Genomic DNA, 14,287 nt, shown 5'->3' on the forward strand with positions numbered 1-14,287 from the left:
AGACCTCCTCGAAGCAACGAAAATGGTCTATTAAATTCAAGATGGGTGCATGGGCGAGAACAGGGATATAGTGCCATACCGTCAATATGAATTTCATTCATATACAGTATACTGTATATATAGGCTATGGTCATTTCACGGATCCCGGTGCGACCAGGTTGACTCTTTCGTTTAGACGAGGATCTTGAATTGAGCGCCCGTGGTCCACTCGTTCATTGAAACGGGGATCTGTGTGTGTGCCACCGCCACGGAATATGATTGTCATCAACTTGCATTGGAGCAAAATCTGTGGCCGTATCACGGATATTGGCGTGTTTCCGTGAGGATTCAACGGATTTTGAGTTAAGCGTCCGTGGTAATTTCACGGATTCCTGTAAGACCAGGGGCCTGTACCACGTAGCTCGCTGAACATAGCGGAAATCCTAGCGGAAAACCTGGCTCGACAGAGCCGCAACTCGCAATTAGAGTTAAACGGTACCACGACACTCACTTTAGATTCAATTAGTCATACCAGGTTTTCCGCTTTAGGTTCAGTGCGCGTTCACTTGAAAGGGGCGTTTTTTGCGTAATTTTTCTCACCTTTACGATAGATCAAGCAGTCTATATGCGTAGAAGTGAAAAGATTCTACATATTGTCTATAAAATAACTGCCAATTGCAGAATTGTTCGACATTAATCCAAATAGAATGATGATGATTAAAAAATGCATAAGCAACGTCCATCCTGCCTTATTCTATCATTTAGGGAATTCACTTTAAATACACCCTATGTAAGAAATGCATCGCATGTTTTCAACCGCTGAGAGGTAGCGGCTGTAGCGTATTGGATTAGTATAAGACCCGAACGCCAGCGACGGGGTTCAAATTCGCCGGTCTATCATCATGCATTTTACCCCCATAGATGTGGTGCCAGCACGGCCTTGAAAATATGGGTTCAAGTTCGAAATAAGCACAAAAATATAATTCCATAAGCTTTAGTGAATAAGTATTCCATATGCATGTGAATTGGGACTTTTTAAGCTTCACATAAATTCGCGTCACTTGAAAGTCGAACCCCCCGCGCAGAAATTCAAGACTGACGCGCTACCTCCACTCTCTGTCACGGAGACACAATGCCCAACAGTAAGCATTGTCCACATAAGGTCCAACAAGGACGATCAAATAACGAACACCCTCTGATGAGAATCTGTATCTCTCATGAAGAACCCCAATTTCGTTGTTTGCACAATGACAATAAAGTCTGAAATCTGAATATCGTCAGACAATGCCAAGGGATCGGTTGTGTCCAGTAAAACCCTCTGTCTCCGGAGAGACACCTGTACGATAAGTGCGCCGAGGTCCACGGGAACACCCACAAATGGTGACGCCACTGTCAGAGGAGGGGCTAGGAAGCTGCGCACGCCGATTTAAGTAGCCGATTTCCGGCTACACTAAGCCGAAAAACTGCTCCCGACCAGGTTTGGTTGCGAGCATAAGTTACCATGGTGATACAGCGACGCTAAAGGTACGAACACACCAAACACGTAACCCGCGTAAGATTTACGCGCGTAACGCAGCTAAAATGTTGCATGACCATTTTGTGTCAAAAATTGTCCTACGTACGCAGCTACGCGACTGTGCCTGCGCTGGATTTAGGAGTCCGAGGAAGGAAACCCAAACGCCGCCGTGTTTGGGTGCATGATAGAGCTTGGATCGGGTTAGATTAAATAATCTCAGATATAAATAACAATAATCGGGTTAAATAACTTCACATGGTGTGTCTGGTGTGTTTCCAGCATTCGTAGTGTTGATCAGCAGAGATATAGTCCGCCAAGACGTTGAGGTTGCATAGCAACCAGAGACGCTGTCCATGCAAGTGAATGGAGCGTTCCCTCTTCGTCATAACTATCAAACCAAACATCCTTCACATTCACCGAGCGAACATTATGAAAGTAAAATGCACATTTCTCGCAAAAAATGTTTACATAAACGCATTTAATGGCGTAACTATGTTACTATTTCCACCCAGAATAAAGTAAGATGTCGGCCGTATGCTTCTGTGCAAGCGTCACTACTCTCTGCCAGTGACGTCGGGTCAAGCTCCACGCTGATTGGCTATCGCGGCTAAGCATCACGCGTTGGAGCGTTGAAAGTTCAATTTTTTGAACTCCGGGCGTAGGCGCGTAGGTGCGTTAGGTGCTTATATACGCAGCTCATACGCGGCTAACGCGGCTAAAATTTTGCTTTAGCGCATGTAACGCATCTACGCAGCTCATACGCGCGTAAACCAATGGTTCCCTATGGAAAAATTGCCGATTTTATACGCGTCTTACGCGAGTAACGCGGTGTGGCCGTACCTTAAAAGAGATCGACTTTCGTGGTACAACTAACCCAGGCTTTGAGCTCAACATACCTCGCTAACCTTCTAAGCGAGCTTCGTGGTACAGGCCCCAGGTTGCTTGCTTGCCCCAACAAGTTTGTGCGGCGTGCTTGTTGTTTTGTTTCCGGTGTAGCTAGATCCGGTATGGTTATGTACTTTTTTTAACGTGACTAGTTGTTGCTAGACAGCAGGTGAAAAAACGACAACGTTTGACAAGCCAAAAGAACGTTAATCGCGGGCTAAAAAAATTAACGCCGTTAAAATTGGTTTGCGTCGACGCCGTTAGTAACCCGTTGAACTGACAGCACTCATAAATATTAAATATACATATTAAATAAGAATATGAATAAACAAGGTTCATTCCACACAAAGATATATATAATAATTGTGAGCAACACACCTTTTTTATAAAATAAATAATATATTGGCGAACAATAATTATCCCATGTCAGTCAAAGAAAACATTTGAGCAACTTGCGATGTCACTCATGGGAGTTTTTGATTGAATACAAACTCATGTAGCCCTACAATTAACTTGATGTCAATCAATGAAATATATCTGAATTAAGTATATAAAGAGCTCTTTAAAATAAACCATTTGCCATTTCAATCTGGCTCATTGCAGAAAGTAGGAGACGGGCAGAAACCATTTCTATATACGATGCTGGAGATTGAGCAAAAGTGGAAACACATGCTCAACACAGACCAGGGAGGTTATGCTGTCTCCCAAGAAGTGAATGAAAAAAAATATATGCATAAGTTATAAAAGTTATGCAAAACTCCCATTGATTCGTGAAGACAACTAACTATTATGAGAAGAAGAAGAAGAAGAAGAAGAAGAAGAAGAAGAAGAAGAAGAAGAAGAAGAAGAAGAAGAAGAAGAAGGACAACCTTAATATTCTCTGTTGGGAAACTCTTTCTCTGGACTGACCCATGCTAACCTGATGCTAACCAGAACCCACTCCACTTTGTTTGTGGTGCCGAGCTTTGCCTAAGAGCAGGGCAGGAGTTAAATCCTGCAGGGTTTTTGTGGGGGGAGGGGGGGGAAGCACCCTTAGGAAACCAAGGTTGAAACGATACATGCTAAATTAGCGGGGGGAAAACAGTGCTATCCACCTAGCTATCGAGCCAAATAACACAATACCGATTATAGAATGCAAGCCATGTTTTGAAACATATTGGCATAGCTATCCACCCTATTCACTACTGTATACTAGACTAAAACAGCCCGAGGATAGGACTGTATCGTGGACCCCCCCATCTTGCTTTGGTCATCGGCCTCCAAAGTGAGCCCTCATCCAGCAGTCCACCAATAGTCTACTGTGAGGCCTGGCCCAGGATTCTGTGGTTAAAGGAGACAGTTAAATGGGGTAGAAGCAAGCCCATCCCCGGAGTCGTTTAGTGTCTAAATAACCTAATGAGCTGCACACACAGGACGACCTGCACTCGCACAAATGACTTAATCAGAACAGGGAGACCACTCCAGGAGTGCCCTCTGACCACACCTCCCAGTGCCACCCTCTATTACCCTCCCGCTGCCCCCCTCGTTCCTTACTGCTCCGCCAGTGCTACCAGATGAATGAAGCGGCTAGTCAGCGGTGATTGCTCATCATTTGTGCGACAGTGGCCGGGGTCGGGGGCATGTTATGGATCCCCTCCTTAATCTAAACTATCAGCTACCCCCAAACCCCACCCCATCCTGGGAATGGAGATGAAAAAAGAGACAAATCAGGGACCTTTGATAAAAATGTTAACTAGGTGAGTGTCCGGGTGATGAATAGCGGGCTGTCACCAGCACCCAGAGAACATGAGGATGCATTGATATTTCTCCTTGTTGCCCTGCCATCCAGACACTAGGTTTTCAAGAACTGGCCCCCTCCCACGACGCCCCAACCCACCAGCCGCTCTGCACTACCTCATAAGCCTGTCTCGATGGATGATCCATCAAATACAGGAACCACAAAGTGTGCCTCACTTCAACATGACCACTACGTCCAGACATGTTTGCAGAGAGTTCCCAGAAGAGGACCGAGCAGATAGGTCAAAGAGGACAACACATCTCAGACTACAGATGTCAAGAAGGTAAACAAGCAGGAACATGGCAGTATGTGGGCATTATCCTAATAGCCTGGTTATATAGACAAACAACAAAAGAGAAAATTGGGAAGCTATGCAGAAAAGAGGTTAAAAATTGCTGAATAAAATCATACAGGAACATTGAATATGAAAATGGGACTAACCGAATTGTTTGATGCACCTTTAGTTGTAAAAAGACACTAATACCTGAGGAACATAACAACTACGTAAGAAACCAAAGCTATAATTGCGTTCCTGTCCCTGAATGTAGTACCTCTCAAGAGAGAGCACTCTCCTGATGGTTCAGAGCTGCAGGTCCACGCTGTACCAGACTCAGTAGTTACGACTTGACCCAGTTGTGGGTCGGATGAAATCTATTAAACATGAAGGAGAACCACCACACAGAAAAAATCAATAACACACATAAGGACAGCTATGACTGCAAACGGTTTTTCAAAGAAAACCACAGTTGTACCTTCTATGTTTGTCTGCTGCGGGGGGAGGGGGGGTTATGTAAAAGGGGCAGAGTTAATGCCACGGCTATAAGGCCTAATTGATGAAAATAACATCATTACAACATATAATCATGAGCTGACATTGTTTGCAGCGAGCATGGCAGCAGCAGTAATTGAGTTTACTGGTGTTCCCGGAGGAGCTTGTGAGCGGAAAGGAGGAGCGGCGAGAGGAGGGGCAGAGTGCCATTGACTTTGTTTCTCCAGGCTGTTTTGTCCTGATTAAATACCCTATTCCAAATAATCTCTCATTATGCATGAGGACTGCTTTCATAGGCTGCGCGTTTGTGTGTGTGTGTATGTGTGTGTGTGTGTGTGTGTGTGTGTGTGTGTGTGTGTGTGTGTGTATGTAATACGGGGAGATGGTTCTCAGCAGAAGAACCCTCTGGGCTGTGTCACGGCTGGCCTATCAGCGGTACTCAGTTCTGGGAGATGGGAGGAGATCAGATACTGCCATACTGATAAAGGTGTGGATTAGAAGGAGCCAATGAGTCTAAGTAGCACCGTCGTTTTGAAATAAAATAACACGCTTTCATTAAAGGTGAATTTACATATTCATGAAATAAGCCTGATCTTTGTTGTCATTAGGATTCAGCCACGATGACGAGGTAATCATTACTAAATGCTGCAAGAGGTATGTTCCTAAAGCAGGGTTAATATATCTAATGCATAACTTTTCATTGTTTAGGATAATTCTCGATGATAACACGCCATGATCAACGCAGAGTTCTCTCCCTCAGATGCGGCAAGAGCTCATGTTGCCATGACAACGCTGGAGCTCCAGAGGACAATGGATGCTTCTTTCTTTTCCTTTTGTAACAAAGTAATGACTTCAACTTAAATGACCTCTTCCATGACGACTAGGACCACTACCAAACAATTCTCTGTGTGGGTTTGATCATAAGGCTGGGACTTAGATTAGAAAAATGAAATGTTAACCTGACTCAATGGCATAGACACTCCCACAGTGTGTTGGGGGATATTTAGCCTTCATCGTTTTCTTTGTGTTGACTAGAAGTTACAATGACCAAATTTAAGTGTAAGCACACAGTCACCAGGAGAACATAGTGATGCCGAGACATTATGCTAGAGGCATTGTTTTCATAGGCATTGGGGTCAGACAGGGTTGTCTTCTATCCCCATTCCTGTTTTTACTAGCCATTGACTGGATCATGAGAACAACAACAGAACAAAGGAAGAACGGAATCCGATGGACATTATGGACACAACTGGATGACTTAGATTTCGCAGATGACCTGGCACTACTGTCACATAGCTACCACCAGATGCAAGACAAGATCAATACACTCATAGAGACTTCCTCACAAGTAGGACTTAACATCCATGAGGGAAAAACAAAAAACATAAGGATAAATACAACTACTACGGAACCGATCACCCTTGGTGACACCATGTTAAAAGAGGTAGAGTCCTTCACCTACTTGGGGAGTATCATCAGCAGTCAGGGTGGTAAAGATGCAGATGTAAAAGCTAGGATAGGTAAGGCAAGGACATCATTTCTACTTCTCAAGAACATCTGGAACTCTAGAGAGACACGGGAAACGACTAAAATCAGAATCTTTAACTCCAACGTAAAATCCGTCCTGCTCTATGGGGCAGAGACATGGAGAATCAATAAGATCACAATAAATAAAGTGCAAACCTTCATAAACAAATGTCTCAGAAGAATCCTGAAAATCTACTGGCCGAACAAGATCAGCAACAACGATCTGTGGACAAGAACAAAACAACCCCCAGCAGCAGACGAAATTGGACGAAGAAGATGGAGATGGATCGGGCACACATTACGCAAACCAGTGTCAAACACCACCAGACAGGCTCTGACCTGGAACCCTCAAGGGAAGAGAAGCAGAGGACGTCCTAAAAACACCTGGCGCCGGGACCTCCAGGCAGACACCAAGAGACTGGGAGGCACCAGGTCGCAGATAGAAAAGAACGCCAGTGACCGTGAACTCTGGAGGTCCCTTGTCGACGGCCTATACCCCAGCAGGGGTGCTACAGGGCACTAACTAACTAATTGTTTTCATAACATAAAAGCTTAATCGTAGTAAAAACGATAAGATTTAAGAATGTTAAGAGTTGTGCTATTTAAAGATAAGATGTATGATGCCAGGCTTCACTTAGATACAGGAGAGGGTAAGCGCTCGATCCCCGGGCCGGCGTCTCTAAGGGATAATAATGAGTTTAAAGCAAACCTTGGAGGGTAATACTGTGATCATACCACCATTTACAAATAAACAAAAAACGTCATATTGTGGGGTGTTATTGTTTCCCAGGGAAAACTATCAGTCAGTGTCAGTAAACTCCTGTGAAATTACAACTGTAGTTTACTACTCCAGTAGGGGAACTTTAGTAGACCGTTTGAGAATACTAAAGGGTATTTCTGAATTCGTAAAATGACCCCTTTAATATGCATCTCAGCTGATGAATTTGATTTTGGAAAGCCTCAGAAACGCAGAATGCTGTGAACCCTGAACGCATCTTGATAGCCCTTAGTAACCTCATAATAAGTAAATACAGATCTTTCTTATCCTTCACTTTAACTATCAGAATTCAGTTAAAGTGTATTGGCTTCAGAAAGAATCGGGACTGAAATGTTGACAAAGGTGACTATTATCTCAGAAGGGACTGACCAGCTCGCACTTCAAAGTCCCAAAGGAGAGTAAACCAGAACGGAGGGTGCAGAAGAACCAGCAGCTGGACAAAGTGAGCCGGCTGAGGTAATGGGCCATCTGGTACATCAAAGGACTATATCCACCTCAACACAACCAGAGACAATCTGAAGCCACAGACAACATAGACACGGAGCAGGAACTATTCCACAATCAGACTACTGGAGCTGGTGTTGGTAAACCGCCCGTGTATCTTCAACATTTAACGCACTACATCTGCATGAGATGTAGTGCAATAAATGTGGACCACTCTGAAGAGGTATTTGGACAACGGTATCGCTGTCTTTGCAGGATTTCCCCTGAGAACATTTCAATATTATCAATCCACATTTTATTTCCAAAATGGTTTAATTAAACAAAAAAGATAATTTAATGAAGTTAAATGTATCTGTAAATGGTTAAAACAAATGTTATATTTGATTAGTGCTTCTTAAGTCATTTTAACATACAGCTCATACAGCTGCTCTCTGATGCCTCAGTAAAAGACTCGGTAGGGTCACTTCATGGAAGACCTTAGTTAGAAAATGATCAGGACACTAGAAAGGAGGCTTTGTAGGATGCATTGTGCAAAGTTTCAATGAAATAGTGCAGAAGCAACAGTGCTATTCAAGAACATGAAGAAAAAACACATTTTTCTGGAGGACAAATTGACAGAAAATGGGAAACCGTTGTAACTGAAGTCTATGACATTCATTAAGGACCAAGCTGTTGTTATCAGTAGATTTTGGCTTGTGATGGGGTCACCACAACTGAGTTGGGGGGGAGGGGGGTTCTTGGGAGGACCATGAGACGAAACACTGTGCACTACTGGCCTGCCCTAGTGCTGCGTCCTGCACTGCTTTCCTAGAACGTCACATAGACAATACATAATACATTGCAGACGCAGCACACTTTCAGAGTATTGTGAAGGAGCACAAAATTGTCTGCAGACTCAGGAGCCCAAAGTCCAGCATGTGGAAGACAGAGGTTCCGAGTTTGTTTTTCTGCAGCAAAAAAAATAAACCATTGAACTGATTGCTTATGAATAGTGTTTGCCATAAAGATATGTTTTGTTAATAACATACTTCTGCATAAAAGTCCCAAGGTATAATGGGAACACTGAAGTGTTCATTACACTGAAGAGCTTTTACAACAAAGAACCAAAGCCAGTTTGCTGGCAGAGACAGAGAACAACATGAAGAGCATAGCGACTCTCACAATAACCCTGGTGATCAAATGCTAATTAAAACACACCTATTTATATTTCCCTGGCAGAGAACTTCTGGGGAACACTGCTTGTGTTTCTGGTGCCTCGGGCGCGGCTGGGGTAAGTACGGGGAAGTTTGTTGTTATTAGAGGCGGTTATTAGAATATTCATATCAAACACAGCCATTCATTGATATTCATTTCCTGCAAACTCTGTTGTTACAAATTCAAAATGTCACAGAGAAATGGGAAGCACCTAAAAGGCCTGTTATTCTCTCATTCAAGTGTTGTGGCTCATTGAACGTGCCGCTGAATCCCTGGGGCTGCAGCACACTGATATTTGTTCAACCTTATCCCTCCTGTGTTTAATTAAACTTATTAAGAGCCACAGGTGTGTCACTTCATTAAACAAACAGTGCATTGCTGTCATGGTACATGTGCAACAGTTGGAGCCCATTATATGCTTTAATGGAATGCCAGTGTTCAACCTTTTGAAGGGAAGAAACACAGTGTTTACCCTTCACAGGGTGAAGGTGAGCGCTTGATTCCTCACACTGAAAAGGTTGCTCAAGGGCCGTTATTTGTGTTCATAAAATTGATATTCTAACACAGCTGCTCAGGCATTGAAACCAAGCAATGAAAATCAATGTTCAGTACAATAGATGATTGGGGATCATAAGTTTAAATGCTGTTGTGAAACTGATAATTATAAAGGGTATATTATTATTATATTAAACATCATCGGAACATTTCATACAATTTAAATAAAATCAAATTGAAATAAAATGAGTCTGTGAATTTTAATTATTTTAAAGTAATCTCGTTACCTCATCGTAGACGCTGTCGTTCCGCTCAAAGTCGCCAACCTTCCGCGGGAGGATATGGACGTGCACGTGCTGGAACACACAACCAAGGTTTACATTCGGGAAACACAGTATTTTTAGGACCATCTCCAAAGAGCGCTTTACACCTGGGAAGGGACGACAGAAGCATGTGACAAGAGGCGCTTTCCAGAGAAGCTGTTCATTAGGATGCAGAGCAGCATTCACTGTCATGCCACAAGTCACTGGAGGCTGGGTCGCAGAACAACACAACCCACCGAGCATGTTACATGGCATACCGCTGAGACTCTTTATTTTTATGCCTTAACAAGTTTAATTGGCTGTGTTTCTTTAAAGAGTTGCACATGCATAACATGATGGATGTGGTATTAGTGGAAAGATGCAAAAGGGTTGGGACTTTTTTCTCTGATTGCTGATGAACAATGAAATGCTTTGCATGGCTAATATAAAAAGTATAGTGTGCATGAATAAACAAAAGTTGTGCAAAGAAAAAGACATTGGTATGCGCAGGCTAAATAAACATATGGAAATGTTTCAAAAACAACATGACGTAAATAGTTTTTGAGTTTCAGATGCAATCCACCATCATTAAAAAAAGAAAATAAGAATTTGATTTGGTATTCGGTGGATCCACACACTGAATATGTGGTTTGAATCTCCCTTGTATTCTACATGTTGAACAACGTTTCAGTAGCACAGAACTGGCCGTCTCCTCGCTTCACCTCGTTTTACGATAGTGTTTGTGTAAACCATAAATGTTATAATAAACTAATTGTGGAGCATTTAGTTGATTCCTTAATTGCTACAGTGAGGAACAGCGAAGAGAGGGTGAATAAGCGTTTATAAAACAAGATAACATGTTTGGAGGCATCTGCTTTGTTGCCTTGTATTTTCTGTTTAATTAAGTCATTTGCATAATGGATGCATTATTAAATTTGCCTACCTTGAGGAAAACTTTGAAGCTGAGAAAAACAAGGCGGCAGAGCTATTCATCAAAAGGCCTTTCTAAACTTGCTGAATGTAGGAGATGGAGGCCTGAGATAACGCATTCACAGGGGGTCTGTGGGTGGCAAGAGCCACTAGCATAACTGATTACCCCGGGCACAGAGATATCACACTGGAGAACAGACCTCCACGTGCGGGTATTTCAGTAAGTGTACCATATGTGCAAACAGGTGACATATTTTAAAACCTCTGAAGAAAAGAATTTACCTATTGGCAACCGCTATATTTCCTGTCCATGAAACAATTTCCTGGTATTAACTGAAAAGGTGGGAGGCACCGGAGCCAAGCGCTAGTGTTGCTTGTCACCTTTCATTGTTTCATTAGGGACGTCTTTTCTGAGACGAGGAAAAGAGAAGAAAATGAAACATCAAGTTGATGGGGGTTGAAGTTGTCATTTTCAATCACGGCGGCGTGATTGCCAGAAGAAGTCTGGCACCGGCGGGTCGGGGGAGATGGTTAAATTGCGGTCACTCCCCACAGCGTCCTTCAGCTGACCTTTGGAGTCCTCCTGACGCTACATGGGTCACACTGAGGGAGATATCGTGTCTGTCCTCTGCTGCTCCCAAAGGTCATGCATGCTCAGCATGGGCCCTCCAATCACCTCGCTGATGCATGGGCTTATCTCTGCATGGCGGCTTTAGTCTGTCAACCATTGCTGCCTGATTGACTGACGCACAGACACAGTTGAGTCGGCCTCTCAGATTCCGTTATTGGCACAAATCAAAACAGATGCGACTAGACACAATCGGGCAAAATGCCTGCCAAGGAAATGTACATGTGTTGATGGTTAGACAGGTGAGTCAGACAGGCTCCTCAATAAGCTGGGGACTTCATTAAAAGGGAAGGGGCCGCGAGTCCAGCCGAACACCAAGGACAAACCCTGATTAAGGAAGTGAATGCAGTGGAGGGACGAGGGGAGGGACTGCTACTACAACAGTGAACGGTGAAGGCCAACATCACCTCTTGGAGGCCCAATTGTATCTAAGGACTGGCTGTACCTTTGTTTCACTTAACTCTCCAACACAACTCTGCAGGGACAAGCAGCGGCTGGAAGCTTCGACGCAGCCTCTACTGATGAGATTATTTAATGTCACAGGCTGATCGATTCAATAAATTCTGCATTCATTAATTTGATACATTGTAAAAAAAAAAAACGCTACGGAGCACTGCTGGAAGTAAGATGAATAACTAAGCTAGTAATGAATAATATGTCCAGCTATGTCACTGTGATTATTGATATGATTATTATTTGGATCATCATTATTATCGTTTTACTACTATTATTATGTACACTAAAATTAAAACGGTCAAAAAATTCATGAGTTGATTGATTGAAATATAAATGTGTGAATTATTATTATGAGAACATAATAAGACCCTGGGGATACAAAACATGAACATGCCTGTCCACATTATTTATGTCTGTGAGTTAAGCTGATGAGTCAGAATGGGTTATTTTGCTCCACATATGAATTATATAACGTGTGTCGTGATGCCCAACATTGCCTTTTACTCTCCCTCTATCAAAAGCAAGAATACCCACACATACAAGTACAAATATATGCTGCAACAGCATGCAGAAGTGGTGTTACAAGGGAATCTAGATTCATAGTCAAACTAAAGAAAGAAAGATGTACCATGGTATCAAAGAAATGGCTCTGCTTTTGACAGTTAACCTTTTTGTCTTTAAGACCACAGTAAATACATTTTAAGGGAATGGCCATTTTGTCCTGGACCCTCAACCTGACTGACATTTAACCCTTTCAGATGTAATTACGTTCAAGCCAATATTAAGATAAAGGACCGCTTTCAAAGAGGGAGGGTTTGTGGGAGGATGTGCAGTTAAGGGGAGGATGTTAAAGTAATCCTTTATTTTACCATTCCTTCACTGGGCCCCTCATATATCTCTTCCTCTTCAAGACATCCAGATAAAGCCATGTTTAGAATCAAACAAATTTTCAAATGCTATTAATTCAGTCAATGTAGGATGGTTAAAGGTCCAATGGCATGCTACTTTATGGATGCTTTAATATAGATATTAGTAGGCCCCAAACACAGCATTTGAAGACGCTCCCGAAATTCAGCCGTGGTGCAGAATTACAGCCACTACGAGCCAGTCGCACATTGAGCTTTCCCCAAATGCGCCGTTTAGTGTCTGCAGCTTTAATGCAAATGAGGAGGAAAAAAGGTGGGTCAAGGAGGAGGGTGTGGGTGTGGCCCTGAGCAGCTTGCAGCCACGGTACCATGCGCTCTGTTTACAGTGGATGTATCGCAATGGCGAGGCGCACACAGCCTTTAGCCGTGTTCTGCAAATATTCTACAACACACGGGAGTCCTGGAGCTCTATATCTAAATAATATCATATTGTACATAGATATCTATATCATATAATATATATTAACACGGCCAAAAGCTGTGTGAGTCTCCAGACGATATTATGAATCTCAAACAACCGCGTTGTGTTCTCCGACGTCTCTGGTTCTTCAACGTCCACATCAATCTGAAGTAGACTGAACCACGACATTGAGGCAGAGGTCAGCACTTAAGGTGCGAACACACCAAGCGCGTACCTCGCGTACCATGTACGTGCATAACGCAGCGAAAATGTTGCTTGACCATTTTGTGTCAAAAATGGTCAGATACGCGCGTACGCATACGCGCGTAGATGAGACCGCCCAAAACTCCCCCCCCCCCCCAGCCTGTGGCTGCGCTGGATTTAGGAGTCCGAGGAAGGAAACCCAAACGCCGCCGTGTTTGGATGGATGATAGAGCTTGGATCGGGTTAGATTAAATAATCTCGGATATAAATAACAATAATCGGGTTAAATAACTTCACATGGTGTGTCTGGTGTGTTTCCAGCATTCGTAGTGTTGATCAGCAGAGAAATAGTCCGCCAAGACGTTGAGGTTGCTTAGCAATCAGAGACTCTGTCCATGCAAGTGAACGGAGCGTTCACTCTTCGTCATAACTATCAAACCAAACATCCTTCACATTCACCGAGCGAACATTATGAGAGTAAAATGCACATTTCTCGCTAGAAATGTTTCCATAAACACATTTAATGGCGTAACTATGTTACTATTTCCACTCAGAATAAAGAAAGTTGCCGGCCGTGGCTGCCATGGACATGGCTGCTCTGGAGTCCGAGGTAGGAAACCCAAACGTCGCCGTGTTTGGGTGATAGAGTTTAGATCGGGTTAGATTAAATAATCTCGGATATAAATAACAATAATCGGGTTAAATAACTTCACATGGTGTGTCTGGTGTGTTTCCAGCATTCGTAGTGTTGATCAGCAGATATATAGTCCGCCAAGACGTTGAGGTTGCTTAGTAACCAGAGACTCTGTCCATGCAAGTGAACGGAGCGTTCCCTCTTCGTCATAACTATCAAACCAAACATCCTTCACATTCACCGAGCGAACATTATGAAAGTAAAATGCACATTTCTCGCTAAAAATGTTTCCATAAAAGCATTTAATGGCGTAACTATGTTACTATTTCCACACAGAATAAAGAAAGATGTCGGCCGTATGCTTCTGTCCAAGCTCACTACTCTCTGCCAGTGACGTCGGGTCAAGCTCAACGCTGATTGGCTATTGCGGCGCGTATGAGCGT

General features: G+C 43.2%; 1 protein-coding gene across 3 annotated transcripts in view; it reads right to left on the reverse strand.

Moving 5' to 3' along the window:
* fhit (fragile histidine triad diadenosine triphosphatase) overlaps positions 1–14,287 on the reverse strand; it is a 297,946-nt gene that overhangs the window by 97,352 nt on the left and 186,307 nt on the right. For 2 of the 3 annotated variants that reach the window (XR_009528788.1, XM_060070300.1), the window contains exon 6: positions 9,652–9,720. The exons of the other annotated variant lie outside the window; for it this stretch is intronic. Coding sequence is in view for 1 of the 2 variants with exons in the window: in XM_060070300.1 (XP_059926283.1) it covers positions 9,652–9,720 (69 nt within the window). In the remaining variant the exon portion in view is untranslated. The remainder of the gene's footprint in view (positions 1–9,651; positions 9,721–14,287) is intronic. 3 annotated transcript variants of the gene reach the window in all.

This window comes from Gadus macrocephalus, chromosome 13 (genome assembly GCF_031168955.1).
Source record: "Gadus macrocephalus chromosome 13, ASM3116895v1".
Taxonomy (NCBI): Eukaryota; Metazoa; Chordata; class Actinopteri; order Gadiformes; family Gadidae; genus Gadus; species Gadus macrocephalus.